The 19,566-nt window shown below is 50.6% G+C and overlaps 1 protein-coding gene across 7 annotated transcripts in view; it reads left to right on the top strand.

The window, feature by feature from the left end:
• CTIF (cap binding complex dependent translation initiation factor) overlaps positions 1-19,566 on the top strand; it is a 286,823-nt gene that overhangs the window by 84,440 nt on the left and 182,817 nt on the right. For 6 of the 7 annotated variants that reach the window (XM_045790031.2, XM_087869837.1, XM_045790033.2 and 3 more), the window contains one exon: positions 5,250-5,321. The exons of the other annotated variant lie outside the window; for it this stretch is intronic. In XM_045790031.2, the coding sequence (XP_045645987.1) occupies positions 5,250-5,321 (72 nt within the window). The remainder of the gene's footprint in view (positions 1-5,249; positions 5,322-19,566) is intronic. 7 annotated transcript variants of the gene reach the window in all.

The following is a 19,566-nucleotide window of genomic DNA, read 5'->3' as shown; positions in this document are numbered from 1 at the left end:
TGGCGTTTAATCAACTTGGAATGTGCTGTTGACGGATAGCGTGAGGCAGACATCGAGGGTAATTTTTCCTCATTTTCCTCCAGTTGTCTCAATCCCTGCGTTTATTGATGATCTGTCCTTTCCTCTGATCAGGAACACGATCCTTATTATATAATTTATGATCTAAATACCCATTTGTACACCTGTTTGTTTATGGATGCAGTCTCGTGGTTATCTCTTTGTCTCATCCTATACTAAGTCAGCTTGCTGGTTTGGCTCCAGCCTTGGAATATACTTGAATATCGGGACGTGCAATCCCTAGGGGGCTTTGTACCATTGGAAAAGGGGGTGGTTTTTTTTTTAAGCACAGTCAGCCTCCCCCACTCTCTGCTTTTCCTCCCCCAGGGCTCAATGTTTCCCCCGTCTTTTACCAAGTCTGCTCCTAAGATACTGTCCCTCCCGGGATGCAATGACAGAGACTGGATTTTAATTTTTTTATTGTGAAATTATTTATTTTTTTTAAAGACCTTTATTTTAAGTGATCTCTACACCCAGTGTGGGGCTTGAACTTACAACCCCGAGATCAAGAGCCGCATGGTCTACCAGCTGAGCCAGCCAGGTGTCCCACTGTGAAATAATTTAAATGTGCCAATGAGAGTAAAGAATAATAGAATAGCATCTATTTTTAGTATAGACTAAGCATCTGTACTCCCCTGTTTATGAAATCTTCACCCTCTGCCATCTGTGTTTCAGGTTTTTAAAGTAAGAAATAAATGATAGCAGCAGGGTAGAGGCCCCATACCACTCCCATGTTCATCGTTTCCATATATCAAAATGTCCTACTTTTCCTGCCTCCTTGTGTTCAATGACCTTTTCAGGAGGACACCTCCTCTTCCCCCAGAGGACTTGCTTCTAGCCGTAAACCAGTTTCCCTTGAAGGAGAAACTCTCTAGTGTTGGAATCAGGCATGGGGGTGGGACAGCTGAGCTTGCCCCAGGCAGGGGCCCTTCTCTCCTTCTGGAATCACGCATACAGATAAGGACAGGTTCAGGGAAGGTCTGCGTCCGGAGATTTTTCTAGGTGATGGCTCAGAAAAGGTGAGGGGGAGGCAGGAGGTAGGGGCTATAACCTAAGAGCAATCCCAGCAGAGGTGGGGAGGAGCTTTGGAGTGGGGAAGGGAGAGTTCCCAAGGGGCTTTAGGACTGAGGAAGGAACCCTCATCCCCGATGGAGGTGATCCCAGCACCAGGCAGCGGCAGGGGAGGGGAGGTCCCTGGGGCTGCTGCTGGTTCAGGGGTTGGAGATGGGTGCCTCGCAAGCCCAGTGGGCACAGTTTTGTGGGATAAGTGCAGGGATTCATGCTCAATTCCTTCCCGGGGCACAGGAAAGCTGTGCAGAGCTGGACCACAGTCCCTTCTGCACCCACTTTGCCCAGGGGCCTGCCTGTATCCAGCCCTGACTGGGTCTCTGGGGTGGCTTTCTGTAGACTTTATGGCCTTGTTTGCTCTCCTTCACACAGATCGGCTCCTCTGCTTGCTGCTTGTCTGTCCCATGCTCTCAGATCCGTTTTTTCATTTCCTTCTCTGCCTCCACGGCCAGTGGAAACCTGGATGCCAGACTCGAGCCTCCTGCCCTGCTTCCCGCCCAACCCCCACCCGGGCCAGTTAGCCTTCCCTAACGTGACTCTGATGACCCCCTCCCCGAGCAGGGTTACCCCCTTCTTCTGACCCTGTCTACTGGAAAAGGCTCCGAGTACCTTGACCAGAGAGTCGTGCTTGCTGCAGTCCGCCTCTGAGCTGGCGGCTGTTTGCTGCCTGTGTCTGTGCCCCAGCTTGCGCTTCTCCGGGAACCCCCACCTGCCCATTTTCCTTCCTGAACCCACCCCCCACCCCCCTGCCAAGGGAATACTTTCTTCTTTCAGCCTTGCCCTCCACCTGGCATCGCTGTTGTTGGACAGCTGGCCTCTCCAGCGAAGGGAGGCCCTAATTGCAGGTCCCGTACGGAAAGCGCCCAGGGAATGGCTTCTGGTTGGTGGCTCTGAAGTTCAGGATGACCTTGACAAAGCAGAGCCATCTCTCAGGAGCTTGGAACCGCCCTCGGAGAGCCTAATTGGGGGGGGGGGTGAGGTTGCACCTGGCAGTGCGTGAAATCTCAGCCTTTTATCTGCTTGCCTGGCAAGAGGAGCCATCGAGACTCCCCGCACTGCTTGCTGACCCCAGGAGTGTGCCCACCCATGAGTCACTGTTCTAGGAGATGTCACACAGGTGCTGTGCAGCTGGGATGAAGGGTTTGGGACACCTGGGTTGTGGGGGGGGAGGCCTTTCTCTGCAAGGCTGTCCTAGGATGGGATGGAGAGTGCGTGATCCCAGCCAGTAGTCACCGCATGCCTTGGCCATCCCCTACCCCGTCAGCCAGGCCCCAGCCAGGAAAGGAGAAACCACCGCAAGGATAGAAAACAGGGATTGTTTTTATAGCAGTTTAAACGCTTTATACACATATGAACATACATACGTGTATCTGTATATATCATTCAAAAACATGTGTGCATACATACAGATATGTATTACTTCTTATTTTGAAATTATTTTAGTTAAACTTAAGGCAAAGGTATAAACATAGTACAGCGTGTTCCCATGGACCTGTCCAGCTTCCCCTAATACGAACACCGTGCATAACCGTAGTACAATAAAGAGAACTGAGGAATTAGCATTGGTATCAGGAGACTTTATTCAGATTTCACCAGTCTTCCCACAAATGTTCAGTTTTCTGTTGCAGGATCCAGATTTGCCTCCAGTTGTCCTTTCTCCTTATTCTTCTCCAATCTACGCACCCTTCCTGGGTCTGGTCTTCCATGAGAGTGCTGGTTACTCATTTCATAGAAAGTTCGTCCATTTGGGTCGCCTGATGTTTGCTCCTGAGTAGACTGAGGTTGTGTATTTTTGGCAAGAACGCCTCGGAAGCGACGTGCCCTCTTCAGCACATCATCCCGAGGAGTCCGTGATGTTGATACTTGTCGTTATAGCCAGTGTTATCCCCCGTCTCTCGGTTAAGGTGGTGTCTGGTGGATTTCTCACTTTCCTTCATATAATTAATGAAAAAATATATTTATAATTAATAATTGGTATAATTAATAAATATCTTGGGAGAGATGCCTTGAGACTGCAAATATCCAGACAGAGGGAATTTATTCCAGGCAGTTGGTTAGCCAGATGATAAAAGCTGAGGAGCCAAATAAGCCAGAGGTCAGCCATCCCAGGAAGCTAATCCCACCTCCAGGCCTGAGGCACAAAAGGAGGAGATGGTGTTGCCAGAGCCTGGGGGTCATGGTCATGCACAGAAGACCTATCTGGTGAGGTCTGGAGCCATGAAGGAGACCCAGTCCCTGCCGGTAGGGCCCCCTGAGGCATAGAGAGAGGGGAGAAGTGCCTTGGCTTCTCCCTTCTTCCTGCCTCTCCGTGGCCGAACCCAGCTGGAAGCCAGCTGACACAGGAGGCTGGGAATCGAGTCTGCAGGGGTCAGCTCCTCTGCCGTGCCCAACAGGGATGGGCCAGACGTGGCTGCGAGGGCACACTTGCCCGGGGCTGCTGCCCCGCTGTTTCGCTCGAGCTGCACCGTCCGGCATGGTACCCTCGAGTCACGTGTGTCTCAAGCTCTTGAAATGTGGCGGGTCCAATCTGACATGTGCTCTAAGTAGATTTCAAAAACTTGACATGGAAAGAAGAATGTAAAAGATCTCATTAATAATGTTTTAGGGGCACCTGGGTGGCTCAGTCAGTTCAGCTCCAACTCTTGCTTTTGGCTCAGGTCATGATCTCAGGGTTATGAGATCGAGCCCTGCGTGGGGCTCTGTGATCACTGGGGAATCTGCTTGAGTTTCTCTCTCTCTCTCCCTCTCCCTCTGCCCTTCCCCCCCACACAGGAGCACGCACCCTCTCTCTCTCAAATAAATGAATAAATCTTTTTAAAAAATAATGTTTTATATTAATTACCTGTTGAAGTAATCATATTTTGGATATATTGAGAGAAATAAAATCTATTATTAAATTTAAGTTAACCTGTTCCTTTTTAAAATCTGGCTGGTAGATCATTTAAAATTAGTTCTGTGGCTCCCGTTTGTGACTCTCATATTATTTCCTTTGGATAGCGCTGCTGTGGAGTGCACTTGGACTGTGTGTCAGCAGCCTGTGTCCACAGCCCTGTCGCAAAGGTCATGCCCTTGACCCCCAGTCCGGAGGGTGTGGCCGGGGGTGGTCTTACAACACCGAGACTGCACTGGCCTCGAGCCATTCACACTCACTCTGTGTTGACCAAGTGTGTCAAATAGAGATATTGGGCTCCTCTGCTCTTCGCCCATCGGTGTAGGTCAAGGTCAGTGTTCAACATCAGCCCTAGGGGCTAGCTAATGTTTAACACGATGATGAAAAACACCACCCTAGAGCTGAATAGCACCTTACAGAGGAAAAGCTGTACTGTTACTACTACTTCCGATCTCTGCGGTGTTTTTATAAGTTTACAGAAGCCCTTCATTTCAACCTTGCAGTCCCCCAGCCTTGCTGTCCCGGTTTGCAGATGACCAGACAAAGCCTGGGAAATCCGTGGATTGCAGTGGCTCCCATACTTCGGGGTGCATCAGCAGGGGAGCTTGTCAGAGCGCAGCAGCTCAGCCCCACCCTCACCGAGTCTGATTCAGAGGGTGGAGGGCGGGGCCCAGGGACCCCTGGGCAGCAGGCTTGGGGGAATCTCACGCAAGTAGTCATGAGACCACACTTTGGGGCACCCCAGGTCTCTGAGCTCTTGAGGAGTGAGTGCTGGAACTGGGCTGGAGCCAGGCTTCTGATGGCCAGTCTGGGGCTCTTCCTGTCTGCCCACGGGTCCACTGTCCCCTGGAGCTGGGGACTCGGGAAGATCCACACGTATATGCCTCACCCCCAGGTCAGGCAGTTAGATGCAGTGCTGGTTGTTCAACATACAACCGCTCTGTGTCAGGTGTGAACTCTGGAAGGTAGCTGGGTCTCGAATTCTCTGGTGGGCTTCTGTGAAGGGAAGTCACTTTGCCTTCCCCAAGCAACACCAGAGGGGTCACCTCAGGGTGGAATTTGGAGATGCCAAAGTGGACCTGCTGGTAGGGAAGGATTTGCCTTTGAAAAAGGTCGAGTAGGATTTTATCCTGGCTCTCCTGCAGAAGGGCAAGGCCGTCCCGGGAAGGCCCTGGCAGGGTGAGGACGAGCCTATGTGTCCAGCCATCACTGACCACTCCTTTCTCTCCTGCAGTGGACAGCAGACTGCAGTGAACAGCTGGACAGCAGCTGTTCCTTCTCCCGAGGGCGAGCCCCCGCACAGCAGGTAGGGAACCAGCTCTGTGCTCCTTCTGGTTGTCACGCGTCTTGTCTGTCTGGGTTCCTGGGCTGGCTCGTGATGGCTCTCCTGAGCCGTGATGATGTGGCGAGAGCAAGAAATAGGAGAGAGGAGGGTGCGGTCTGCTTTCTGGAAAGTTCTCCCTGAACACCCGGCCCACAGCGATGCGCCCCCTCCTCAAAACACATAGATTCCTGAAATACTTGTTTGTCATTTGATGATTTTTGCATCAGCATCTGCAAACAACGGCATGTCTATTGAGAGGAGAGTGGATAATTGAGGCTTGGAATAGTATACGGGAGTAGCATGAATGAACTTGGAGGTTTGCGCATCAGTGTTGGTGGTAGATCCCACAAACAGTGGGACTCCTGTGGTTTGGGTGCTGGTGGGGCACTTGAGATCACTTCTGTTCCAGATTTGCAGAGGACCTGGAGGGGCAGAATGCAACGGTGAGGTGTCAGCACCCCCCCCCCACCCGCCCTACCTGCCAGCCATCCAGCTTCCTGTTCCCGGCTGGAGCCTGCTGCTTCTCTCCCTGCTGCTTGCCTGTGAGCTCCCAAGGGGGCACCCACACAGGTGTAGGGGGTGTGGCTGGGAGGGAAGAGGCAGCCGCTCTGGTGACCCTCATGCCCCAGACACCCTCTGGTCATCCAGCCGTTTTTGCTGATACCTTATTCCTGGGGGACAGTGGGATTTGAAGCTGAAAAAAGCCATGCATCCCCACGGTCAGCCCAGCCTCACACTATGCCTGTCCAGAGAGATACGGGGAGCCTTTATGGGCTCCTGCACTCACGTGCTCCCAGTTTCAGAATAGCTGCATTCACACATTGCCCTGAACCCGCTTGCTTGTGTCTGACTTCAGTCCCGTGGCACTGATGAAGTCAACTCATCTCTCTTGCATCCCAAGGGAAAATGGTCAGTGGCTTCAGTTCTAGATCATTCTTAGGCTGCAGGGCTTTGTACACCCATGGTGTGGGGGGATGGCTATTCTCTTACACTACAAGATGTTTGTGTGTGTTTCATTGTTTCTTGGGCAGGAGGCCGTAACAAGAACCCTGGGTTGGGGTTGTGGGTAGGGGAGGAGTCAGGAGACCCAGGTTCTCCTATTTGCTCTGCCACAAATTTGGTAGAAATCCTTTTTGGCCTCAGCTTCCCCCTATAAATATCAGGGAACTCAGTGGCCTTTGAGGGTCTGTCTAGCTTCTCCATCCCACTTTGTAACTGAAGAAACGGAGGTGTAATGACCTGACCCAGCTGGGACTTGAACCCAGGTCTCTCACCTGCCCCTCCCCCCATTTAGCCATCTTTCTTGCTTTACTACAGTAGGTGTCCTTCCATGGAGGACTGTTGTTCCTGCCGCTAGACTGCCAGTGCTTGGTCAGGAACCCCATGTTATACTCCCTGAATCCCTCCAGCCATGGCATGAGGCCCAGCACTTCAGGAGCTCTGTCTGCCAATTACCCTGTGGTTTCCTATGCGACGACTCCCTTAACTCTTCAGTGGCAAAGGTGGGCTTGGATCTGGGAACTCAAGAACAGAGAGAGGGTTCCAGGGAAGGGTTGAAATTCTTGGATAGGGGACATAAGTGGCTGATAAATGAGAGACCAGAAAACTAGCTCTCTGTTATTTGGTCAGTAGGTGTCTGGTTCTGGAATCTTCCAGAAGTTTCCTTTTCTTTTTTTCTCTCCCCTCTATCACCTTTTCTGGCCCCCCTCTTCCCACCCATTCCCTCTGGTCTCATTCTCCTATCACTTCTAACAGGATTCCAAGGGACTTAGAATGACTTGTGCTCCCACTTGCCCCTCACCTGCCTCCCTCACCCCATGCCATCCTCTCATGGCCAGGTTCACACCTCTGGAGGATGATGGGTGGGGAGTCAGCCAGACCGTAGGCTGATGGAGCAGGGCTGGGGTCCTGTGGGATGGGACGCCATGGCACCGTGAGCACCAGCTGACCCCCAGTCCCACCTTCAGGAAGCAGTTGAACATTTGGCTTGGGGTAAGCAGGGTTAGAAAAAATGAATGCAATTGAATTTAAAGAAGAAATCATTAAAGGCTCATATTTGATCCTTTCTTGGGAGGTGGAACTGAGACATAGGTTCATTATAGTGAAAGAGCCCCAGGAAGGTGGAGATGGGATCTGTTAGTATAAACCTGCCTCGGGGTGCCTGGGTAGCTCAGTTGGTTGAGCGTCCCGACTTTTGATTTCGGTTCAAGTCATGATCTCAGGTAATGGGATCGAGCCCCACGTCAGACTCTGCACTGAGCATGGAGCCTGCTTGGGATTCTCTCTCTCCCTCTGCTCCTTCCTCCCTACTCATTCTCGCTCCCTCTCTCTCTAAAAAAAAGGAAAAAAAAGATTGAAATTAAAATTTAAAATATACATATAAACCTGCCTCTCTTCCCTGATGTGCCCAGAGGACGAGGCCTTTTGGGGAGGGGTCTCCTGGGTCACAAATTCATGTTGAACCCAGCTGTTCCACATACAGTTGACTATCCCCTCAGCCAGCTGGTCGACCTTGAGATGAGCACGAGGGCTGCCTCTGTATCCCTGACCACCCCTGACCTAGGGGTTTGCACCACAGTAGTCACTTAGTTAAGACTCCTGAGACTGCACTGAGTTGGCCTAGGCCCAGTCCATGCAGTCAGTCCCTGGTGGGCCCTATTCCTCTGGCCACCAATTTTGCTGAGCTTTCTGAGGTCATTGGGATGGTAAAACAGCTCTGCTACCCCACATTCACCCATGGGGGAGACTTTCAGAGGGAACTAAAGGTAGATTGTAACTGAGGTGGCTGGCTGAGCTGGCATTCCCCCTTAGCCACATGGGCCCAGAAAAGTGGGGGCTGGCAGGAGAATGCTGAGGTTCTGCATTCTGCCCAGGGAGCTGTTTGTGGTGCCCAGGGAGCTGTGTGTGGCAGGTCACAAACCGTGCCCTGGATGAGTAGCCCAGGTGTAGGCACCATCTGGGGATTAGCCATGCACGGGGATTATTTATTTTGTTATTTCAACTAATGCAAGGAGAAGCAGAAGGGGAAAACCCTTGCCTTCTCTGAGCCCTTTCAGAGACACAAAGTGGAGATAACCTAGGGTAGGCGGAGTCCCATCAGATAGGAGGAAGGGGCTCAGAGGGATATGGGCTATCCAATTGCCCACTATTGGGATTTGGCTGTACTGGGGATTATTTGGCGTCCTGGCAGCCTCTTTCCAAGAGAGCTCATCCATCGCCTAGTCACTTAGTTAGAAAGTCACAATTGTTTCCAGCTTTTCATTGGAGTAGGGGAATCATTGTGGAGATGATTTACAGGAAAGTAGCTGTTAGGAGAGAGTGCAACCCGGTGCATTTAGAAAATGTCTCAAGGTGCCAGCATGGGATTTAGCATTCAGGAAAGAAAGCCAAAGGGATATGAAAGGTTGTATGAGGTCAGGAGCTAGCAGCTCTTCTCTGTTTGCACAGAAGTGCCAAGGAAAGAAAATTAATGTACACAACAGCAGCAGAGCTGCTGATGAGTCCTTGAGAAGGACTTCCTGGCTGAAGAACTTGTTGGCCTGCGGTGTTGGCTGTTGAGCAAGGCGATGAAATCTTCACTGGGAACCTACTGGGCACACCTCCTTATCGGGCAGTTTCATGCGGAGCCTTGGCCTTGGGAAAGTTGGGGGTGTGTTAGAAGTGATGTCTTTGAGTCCTGGCTGGTGGCCTGGGATCCCACATTCCCTGAAATGATGAGAGAAGGGCACTCCCCAGTGCCGTCGTGATGTCCACTAGCAAATTAAAGCCCCAGGAAGGAGTGAAAAGAGTCTTGTCCCAAGGGTCTGGAGAACCAGATGTTGACCCAGATGTGGTACACATTTCGGCGCCTCTTCCGCAAAATGGTAGACTTCTCTGAACCTCTTTGGAAATCTCTTCCATTGTTTCTGGGTCTCCAGAAATGACCAGTTGGGTCCAGATAGCTGCGAAAAGTAGTGGCAAGTCTGAATTTCCCTGATTTCTCCACTGTTCCCTTACCCTCCCTAATACCTGTGCTAACCTGCAGCTAGGTTCATTCTAGGTGCCAACATTGACCCTGACCGAAAAGATGGCAGGTGGTAGGCAGAAGTGAGCCTCAAAGACACGGCTTCCCTCTGACCTGCAGGAAAGGGTAAAAGGAGTTTTCTGCCAGTCATTTCGTTGCCCTCCAGTAATTAGAGTATTTGGTTCAGTGCCAGTTAAACTGAGTAGTACAAATGATATCTTAGTAGAAGTACCTGGATTTTTACTCAGCCTCTGTGGATATTTAAGAAATATCATGTTCAGGGCACTTCTCTGTATTTAGTCAGTATTTATTGAGTATCTGCTGTGAGCTTGGCAAACACAGATGAGCTGGAGCCTTTGGGCTCACTACCTGTTTGTGAAATAGAGGCTACGTAATATGGAAGAGATTAAAGGCATCCAGTTAAGTCTCCCAAAGACACCCCCTGACCACAGTCGTTCCAAAGAGTGGTCCTGTTGGTCTCTGTGGGTAGAGAGATGCTCTGCAGGACATGAGACCTGATCTGCGCCCTCAGGAATGGTTAGGATGCTTGACCAGACAGAATGGAAGAGAGAAGAGGGTGAAGAGAGAAGAAATGGTATTCGCAAGGCTTGAAGTTGGGTGCTGCAATATTGGGATGTTAGGACAGCAGGAGAGAGTACATCTGGAGTGCGTGGTTTGTGTTGGGGGTCACAGGAGTGGTGGGAATGAGGGTGGTGGACGCACAGTTGTCAGTGTGCTCAACTGAGATGCTGGAACTACTGTCCAGCCCCACCCCTGCTTGTGTACCTTGTATATCTTCTATTGTCTCTGGTGTCCATCCAGGTGAAGTCTGTCCCCTTGTATTAGTCAGGATAGCCTAGGTCATGCTCCAGCAACAAACAGCCTTGAATCTTTGTAACCTTAAACAACCCATCCAGGACCCAGCTTGATGGAGCAGTTGCCATTCTCACCAGTCACCATGATAGAGGGTAAAGGACCACTGGAGGGTCTTGCATTGGCAAGTCAACACTCCAACACAGATATGATACACATCACTTCCCCTCTTAGCTAATGGCCCAGAACTGCTCACATGCCCCCACCTAACCATAAGCACCCTAAAAAGTATAATCCTACTATGTGCCTGGAATTCAGGAAGCCAGAACTATTTGGTGACTGGCTAGAATGACTATCACATGCACCACTTCTAGCAGAAGCTCACCAGGAGCTGGGGCTGACCTCTTCCACATCAGATCCAGAGCTAAACAGGTCTCCTGTGAACCCTAAAACATCATGGGCTCTCAGGATGATCAGAGGCCACCTGATCCAACCCCTGACCCTGCAGTGCAGGAACCCCCTCATGTGGCTGTTGAGCTGCTGAACATTTCCAGTAATGGGGAGCTCACTACTTCAAAAGGCATTTTAGAACATTGTTAGGCAGCTCCATTGATTGGAACGTCTTTCTTTGATTTAGCCCCGAACCACCTTCTCATAGCTCCAGCTGATGGTTTTAGTTTTACTTCCTTTGTCCACGGCTGTTTAGTCTTTCCCACAGCAGCCCAGCATGGCAAGTCTGTGTTTTAAGCTAAATAGTCTCATTCCTACAGCTGTTTCCCTTTGTCATGGTTAAGTTGGTTCATTCCTCTATTTATTTATCATTTTTTTCGCGCATTGATCCAATCAGCACGTCATCATGGAGGGCAGCTTGCTAGGAAGGGGGAAAGGAAGCGGGATGGTGAAGGTGATGGGCATAGTCTCAGTTTACATAGAGGTTAGAGAGGAGAAGACAGACACTTATACTGCAGTGCTGAGATGTCTGGGACATGACCTGATAGTTCTTGGTCCTGTCCCATCCTACAGACTAATAAGCCTCTGCAAACTGAACACAGTCCTGCTGGCATGATCTGATTCTGCAAACTCTAGTGCTCCCAGCATGTGAGCCTCTGTTTTCCAGAAGATACAACCTCTCCCTGTCCTTGAGGTGTTTTCTGGCTCCAGCTCACCTGGAGGAACCAGTCTATAACATTTAAAACAGTATCAATGGTTGAGTTATAGGGAAACAGTCAGCAGCCATCCATTGAGCCCTTGTTGTAAGTAGTATGAGCCATGTGGCCTGGTCTCTGTCCTCAGAGAACCTGGAGTCTGCTTAGAGAAATAAGACCTTCTCTATTGGGAAAACAACAGTCAGAGAAGCATCTGAGTACAGGCAGGAGTGGGGCTGGTGTCTGCAGGGGACCTTGCAGCTGGCAGAGGAGGTCAGATGCACAGGCAGGAGGGAGGAAACACCATGCTGTCATGGTAACAGCACTGGACTGAGAGCAAGGAGACATGAGTTCTAGCCTCTGTACCTCTGACTTACTATTCGATCATGGGTGAGACATATCATCTTGCAGTCGCCTGTTTTCCTGTGAAAAACGAGATGATCTAGACTTAAGACATCAAAATATTTTGTTAAAAATACGGACCTATTTTCTGCTTTAGGGAAGATGGAGTAGATGTTCTATTTTATATTCCTTCTGCTAAATACAATTAAAATCCTGGATAATCTGTATAAAACAAACATAAGATTCTGAAAGGTAGAGATAAGAAGGCAGACCAGCTAGGGTTTGGGGAACCTGAGCAAGGACGTAGTCATGACTTCCCTGGGTTTCCTTTTTACCTCTAACGTCCCAGACTTCAGGCCAAAGAAGGAGGTGACCAGGAAATGGCAGTGGACGCAGATTTTTAAAGTCCCAATAAAAGTCTAATTTCTCTAAGCAAAGGTCCAGGCAAAGGGCAATCTATCAAGACAGAAAAGTTTTAGACAATAACTGCTCTACTCTAGCCAAATAGCAGAGAACAAAGTGTGTCCCCACCCTCACCCACACCAGCAAAGACCCAGTGGGAGTCTAGACTGCCACTCTTACAGGGTTGTAATGAGCCCTCCCACCTCTACTGGGGTGCTGTCAGAGAAGGCCAGGCAGGAAGCTGGGACTCTCATCCCTGCCAGCTCCAATGGTATTATTGGAGACCATGTGGGGACCTGGACTTCCACCCCACTCGGCAGTATTAAGGCACCTCTTCTCTCCCTGCTGGGTTGTGTCAGAGAGAGTTCCAATAGAAAGTTGGGACTTCCACTATTGCCCAGTGGGAATGAGGCCACCCCCATAGCAGGGTCACTGGGGACTCTATGGAGTCCTAGAACTCCCACCTTCATGGAGCTGTAATAAGTGCACCCCTGGACCTCCACTGGCAGTAGTGAGGCTGTGCCCCGCCCCCTTGCCTTTCCCTGCCAGAGTGTTATCACAAAAAGCCAGTTAAAACAGAAGACTTAAATACAATTCAGGGTTTCCTAACATAACATGGAAGTGCCATCGTTGCAATAAAAAATCATTTGTCATACGAAGAACCAGAAATATTTCAAACTAAATAGAAAAAAGACCATCAATAGATGTCAACACTGAGATGAGATATTGGACTTTATCAAAATTAAAAACTTTGCTCTGGGAAAACCCCCTGCTTAGAGGATGAAGAGACAAATTATGGAGAGAGAGAAAATTTTGCAAAACATGTATCTGACAAAAGGACTAGTATCCAGAATATATAAAGAACTCCCCAAACCCAGCAGTTAGAAAATGGACAAGAGACATGAAGAGACACGTTTCCCTGAAGAGAGAGGACGTACAGATGGCAAACAAGCACGCAGAACGACGTGCAGCATCATTAGCCGTAAGGGAGATGCAAATTAAAGGCACAATGAGAGATCTCACACCTGCGAAAATAGCTAAATTTAAAAAAATAGTGACAACACCGAATGCTGGTGAAGATACAGAGAAATTGGATCACTCATACATAGCTGGTAGGAGTGTACAGCCATTCTGGAAAACAGTTTGGCAGTTTCTTAAAAAACGAAACCTGCAAATACCATATGATCCAGGAGTTTTACTCCCGGGTGTTTATCCCAGAGAAATGAAAACTTATGTTCACACAAAAACCTGTACTCAAATGTTTATAGCAGCTTTATTCATAATAGCCCCAAACTGGAAACAACCCAGCTGTCCTTCAACAGGTGAGCACTTAGAACAAGCCGTGGCAATCAGCAGTAAAAAGGAAACAGCTAGTGACTCACGCAGTAACCTGGGTGCCTCTCCAGGGAATTCTGCTGAGTGAAAAAAGCCAGTCCCCCAAAGTTACATACTCTGATTCCATATATAGAACATTCTTGAAATGACAAGATGATAGAAACGGGGAATAGGTTAACGGTTGCAGGATTAGGGAAGGGAGGGGCAGAATGAAGGGGTTTGGTACGAAAGGGTAACAGGTGGGAGCCTTGTGCTGATGGAAATGTTCTGTATCTTGACCATATCAATGTCAATATCCTGGCTTTACTATTGAGCTATACTTTATACTTCCCATGGGGAAAACTGAGTAAAGGGCACAGGGGATCTCTGTGTTATTTCTTAATAGACGTGAGTCTACAATTATCTAAGATAAAGTTAAGATTTAAAAGAATGAAACCTTTTGTTTCATCAGAATCTTACAGCAAAATCCCAAAAGGAAAACAAAAGGGGCAAAACCGCTTGGTGAGGCAGAGGAAGAAGGAGCCCACCTGCTGTCTCTCTTACTCCATCTACCTCACTGCTCTGGAGCACCTTTGGGCCCGATGATCTCTCAGTTCCTTTCCTCCTTGGCCTTCTGTGGTGCTGAGTCTGGGGCTGGCAGGAAGGGAGTATCGCTGGGGTCTGGGGAGCTTCAAGAAGGCCTAGTGAGGCGCCTTGGAGGATGGGATCCTTTCCCTGCAGAGGGGCATGGGGCAGCGTAGACGATAGGGAACAATTGAATGGGCCCATTATTTCAGCAGAAGCTGAATAGGAAGCCAGCCAGAAGGGGCCTGTGGTGTGGCCCAGTCCAGGACAGGTTCAAATAATATGGCCATTTAAATCTGAAGGCACAAACAGTTAGCTAAAGAGAGTGGGCAGAAAGGATTGGATTCAGAAAAATATACTTGGTCACAGGCTTCAGTCATTATCTCCCACCTCTCCCTTTGGGATTTAATTCAAAGACAGTGGGGTCTAGTAGAGAGGGAAGGGACAGAATGAATGGATAGACAAGAAAGTTCCAGAATGAAAGGACTGGCCTTTCCTGCTCTTGAACTCAGCTCTGGTGCCACCCGGGAGGCCCTCTATGCTGGTCTCTGTTCTGCCATTCTCCTGCCTCAAAGTTCCTTCTACTGTAGGGGCATTAAAATATTAGTGGGGGTCTATCATTGTCTTTCCCACTAGCATGTGAGATGCTGTCCTTGGTGCTGAACACACACGCACATACACGCACACACACACGCACTTGCACACACATATGGAGTTACTAGGACAGGACTGTTTCTCAAATTCTGGTTTAATTGGAGCCTAAAAGGAGTTTCAGACCCAGCCTGTAGGAAGCCCCTGTTTGGGCCCAGGAGATGCCTTCAGGGGCCTTTGGTCTCAGTGTCTCTTATGGTCCACCTGCTCTCCCCACCCCAACTGGGGAGTTGCTGGTCCAGTCCAAAGGCTCATGGTGCAGAGAGGGCAGCACAGGTCCGAGGAGCCGAGTGACTCTCTTGAGCCCTCCAGGATGCAGCTTGCAGCCCTGGAGTCCTGCTTTCCCCACTTTTAGTCCAAACCATGTTGCTACTCGCAGGAAGTTTTCCTAGAGTCTTGGAGCCTCTCTGCTGTCTCCCCCAAAGCCAGCAGCGGAGGTGGCAGTCATCATGTCATATGGTGCTTGCCTACGTGCCACCTTCCATTGTTCTTTTTGTTTCGGTGACTCCTGGTTGAGTGGTGAGACCACCACGGATGGTGGCCTCAGGACTAGCACTGTCCTAAGTCCACTTCTGTGGGTGATAGATCGGGACTGAGGCAGGAGAGTTGGGGTGGAGTCCTTGGAGAAGAAGGAGAGCAATTTCGTCTGTGTCTAAAGGGATGGCCCTACGCCAGGGACCTGCGTCCTTGACGTGAGAGAACCCATGTTAGGGTCAGGCTTGCTGTTGGCCCTCATGATGGACAGAACCTGTGGAGGAACGTTCTACACTGAGAAGGGAGATGGACTGGGATAGTGAACCCCGTGAGGAGCAAAGGCCCTTTCTTTCTGCCCTTTTCTTTCTGGTGTCCAGCACCGGGCCATGTATACACAGCTGCTCCCCTACTAGACTCTCAGGACCAGGACCAAAGGCTGGGAGGCCACCCCTGCCTCAGTGTCCCCTGGCACAGCAGACAAATAGCAGACATACTGGGGACATCCAGACCGACATGCCCCAGCTTCCGCTAGCCGGAACTTCACCTGTGACCCGCCCCCGGAATGGGGGCAGTCATCTGCTGCTGGCTGGCCTGTTCTGTCAAGTTTTACTTGGTCTCTAACCCCTTGTAGCCTGGAATTGTCGACACATACATACCCACACATGCGCACGTGCATGAGCAAAATCCACTCTGTGGTTGTGTTCTAATACAGAAAAGACAGCACAGAGGAGGGTTTATTTTCCCACCGCTCCTGACTTAGCATGTTTTTCTAGCGTACAGTGATTCACTCCCACCTTGTTTCATTCACTCAGGCACACAGCCCCGCGCCCCCCACCATCTTTATGCAGCCCAGCTCACACCCCCAGATTCCCCCTTCACTTCACTGCAGGCGGTTTAACTCCCTCCGCCAGCACTACCATCCCAGACGTGGGCAGAGACGGACGCGGAGAACCCAGCTGTCTGTCGGGGATGGATACTTACTGCATTACAGCCGTCTGCAGTGGGGTCACAATTGATTGGGGGTAATGGAGCTGCACAGAGCCACGGTTAAGAGCATAAACTCTGGGCCACACTGTCTACATTCCCATCCTGGGAACTAGCTCTCTGAACACAGGCAGATTCTCTGAGCCTCTGTTTTCTCATCAGTGAAATGGGGCTTCCTAAGGTTGTAACCAGTGTTAAGTGCTTAGAGGGTGGCTGGCAGTTGGCGAGCGCTGCCTCAGTGCCTTTGCTGTTGTCATCGCCCGCAGTCTGTCCCCCCCCCCCGCCCCCCGAGCTGGGGATAGCTGTGCGCACCTGCGGGGCCCTCAGAGGCAGCTCCAGCCTCCCTGCCCATGGGCAAGCTGTTTCCTTTTCTTTTCCACATGGTTTAAAGTGCTCATTATCTCTTTGTGCTCTGTTCTGAGAGCAGCACGGTTCACCCTGGCATGAGGCCCCCTAATTGCCAGGGAAAGGGGTTGTTGTGAAGGATCCGGCAGCGTTTATGTGCTAAAAACCATCCACTGAAAAAAGTGGTTGCTTCTGATTAGGCTTCTCAGAACCTCGGCCTTGCAGCAACCTGGGAGGCAGGGCCCGGCTGACCCCCGGGGTGGGGAGCGGATGGGGCTCAGAGAAAAGCTGTGGCCACAAGAATGGCAAACTGGAGAATGTTCTTGAAGAAGCCAATGCAGTTTTGTTGGGAGGGGGCTCTCAGTGCCCGGACACACGAGTCCTTCCTAAAAAAATATTTAATGAATGATGCTGGGTCCCACGGCTTGGATGGGGGGTGAGTGGGCAGAGGGATACAACAAAAAACTGAAGCCAGGGCTCCTCATTGAGGGGATGCAGAATCATTGTGGAAGAGTGTTAGAAGACTGTTTCCCAAAGTAGGTTCTGTGGAACCCTGGTCCTGCCCCACCCCCAAAATGCTCTGTGGAATAAAGAGGAAGGATGGGGTGGGTTTCTGGCCAAAGGAGTTTGGGAAATACTGCGTACTGTATTGCCACCTACCTGAAGAGTCAACATCCATCCAAGGCCAATAAAGGCACTGAGAAGTTTTGCAATAAAGTAATTTATTTAACAATCTTTTAACCCAGTGTATCCCAAACATTTGACGAGGGAGCCTTTTTGAACTTTTTTTTTTGTCCCCCACAAAACCCTTCTAACGTCCAGTGTTTCTACAAGTGTTATGTGGACCACCCCAGCGGCACTAAATTTAACCTAGCAATGCTCCTCTCTCCCACGTGACCCTGATGCATATTGACATCCAAGAGCCCCTGGATTCGTGTTTCTAAAACACCCCTGGGAAGCTTTGCCGTTGAAGAGTCAGGAAGCGCTGGATGTGCTGTGGGTTCCTGGGGCGCAAGCTTCGAGGACACTGCAGGGGGCAGAGAGGAGGGGTCTTGAGTTGGTTCCTGTCAGAAACAGAGACTGGGGGCAGGGAGGACCTTTGTTTCTCTGAATCCAGGAAGAGCACAGTGGTTCAAAGAGGACTATCATTCCGTATCTTGGGCAGCGTAGCGTGGCCTCAGAGCCCTTCCCACCAACACCAAGCGTTACTAGTGTGCCGGGGAAGCCGAGGCTTGAGAGCGCAGGGAGTGCCGGGAGCAAGCCGGGCCCTGGTCACCCTCTGCTCTGTTCTCTGCTTGTCCTTGCCTCTCACGTGGCTCCTCAGGGTGTGTAACGGGTGGGGGTGGTCTGGAGAGTGAGGGGGGTCTGGCTCCGGATGTGAGGTTCCAGAAATCAGATTGCCGTCTGCCTGTCCGTGGGTCTGTCTGCAAGATCCTGCCCCTCTGTAACTTACAGCCTGCTTGGGCTCCTGGACGAACCCCTCTGCGACCCTAAGAGGCTTTGTAGAGAAGGTGCTGTATATGTTGGGGGTTGCAAGGTTTGAGGATTGGTGTCCAGAACTCAAGAAAGGGAAAATATTCGGACACTTCGAGGGCTTAGACAGGATCCGAAGCCCCTTGGCAAGGCGGCTTCACCGTCAGCCTGAATGCTGCCAGCGCAGGGCTGGGGTGCTGGGGATGCGTGTGTGAAGCTCTCGGTTCCTGGTGGTCCGGTTTCACTGTGGCACTCAGTCACTCTGCCGAGTGAGGCCTGGCCCCTCTGGGCAGTACCCGGGCCAGCACCTCAGCATTGACAAGGGACAGCAAAGGAAGGCTCAGCAGGTGAGTTTCTTGCCTCTTTGGGCTGAGATTTGATGGAGATTGATTTTGCTTCCAAGTGCCAGGCAATTTCTCCAGCCCCTGTGGAGAAACGGTTGCATGCAGTGATTATATGCCTGTCACATTCCATTGCAACAAGCTCTGAGGAAAGGTCCAGATTCTTGTTATATGCTGCACTTATTATGTCCAATAGAGCGACAATAAATAGGTCAGCCCCTGTGACCCACACTTTCATTGTGAGCTTCTCCAGACTTGCCCTCTCACCTGTTAATGGGTCCCATTCAGCACAGACCGGCCGGACCGCTGGCCCGCAGCCCCTGGCACCTCCAGCTCAGTGGCCCGAGGGCCCTCCTTCTTGCCCAGTGTCATCACCTCCTCCGGGGCTGCTGAGTGGCACAGCTCTGGGGGTCCGTCCACATTATTCTTTTCCTGGCTGTGACCTTCCCTTCCCTTCATCGTAGTCATTCTCTCTCCTGCGCACATGCTTCGTTCCTCGGTGGCCTTGAATCCTAGGCTGGTAAATTGATCTCGACATCCTAATCTGTGACTCAGTCATTCAGACTCGAAAGCAGGGGTAGAATCCATTTCCTCGGTTGGCAGGCCGTTGGAGGCAAAGCTGCTGTGTGCCTCGCTTGGCCACCGTGGAGGCCCAAGAAGAGAAGGGAGCTGCTGTAGTCAAGGGGCGTACAACCTACTTGGGCTCGTGGCTGGACCTCGAGGACGTTATGCCAAGTGAAGCCAGCTAATCGCAAAAGACAAATCCTGTATGATTCCACTCGGGCGAGGTATCAGACTGATGCAAATCATGGAGACAGAAAGTAGGAAGGTGGGGACGGGGGTGGGGGGAGATGGGGATCTAGCATCCAGTGGGATTGGAGGTCCAGTTTTACAGGGTGCGAAGAGTTCTGGAGAAGGATGGCCATGAGGGCTGCACGACCATGTGATCGTACTTAATGCCGCTGAACCGCACCCTTGGAAAGGGTGAAGGAGGTAAAGTTTATGTTGCGTGCGTTTTACTGCAGGAAAACAATTTGGGGAAAAAACTTACCTGAAGATTTAGCTTTTTTTTTTTTTTTTTAGATTTATTTATTTATTTGAGAGAGAGAGAATGGCGGGGGGAAGGGCAGAGGGAGAGAGAGAGAGAGAATCTCCTGCAGACTCCTTGCTGAGCATGGAGCCTGACCTGGGGCTCGATCTCACAACACTGACATCATGACCTGAGTCAGAATCACAAGTTGGATGCTCAACGGACTGAGCCACCCAGGCGCCCCAAGATTTAACGTTCTTATAAGGGAACAAGGACAAGCAATGGTCCCCTTAAGCTGAATTCGTACGTGCCAGAGTCAGTTGGG

Source organism: Ursus americanus, chromosome 19 (assembly GCF_024610735.1).
Source record: "Ursus americanus isolate L20-20 chromosome 19, mUrsAme1.1.p, whole genome shotgun sequence".
NCBI lineage: Eukaryota > Metazoa > Chordata > Mammalia > Carnivora > Ursidae > Ursus > Ursus americanus.
The sequence above is the reverse complement of the archived record's forward strand: the minus strand, read 5'-3'. Positions and strand labels throughout refer to the sequence as shown.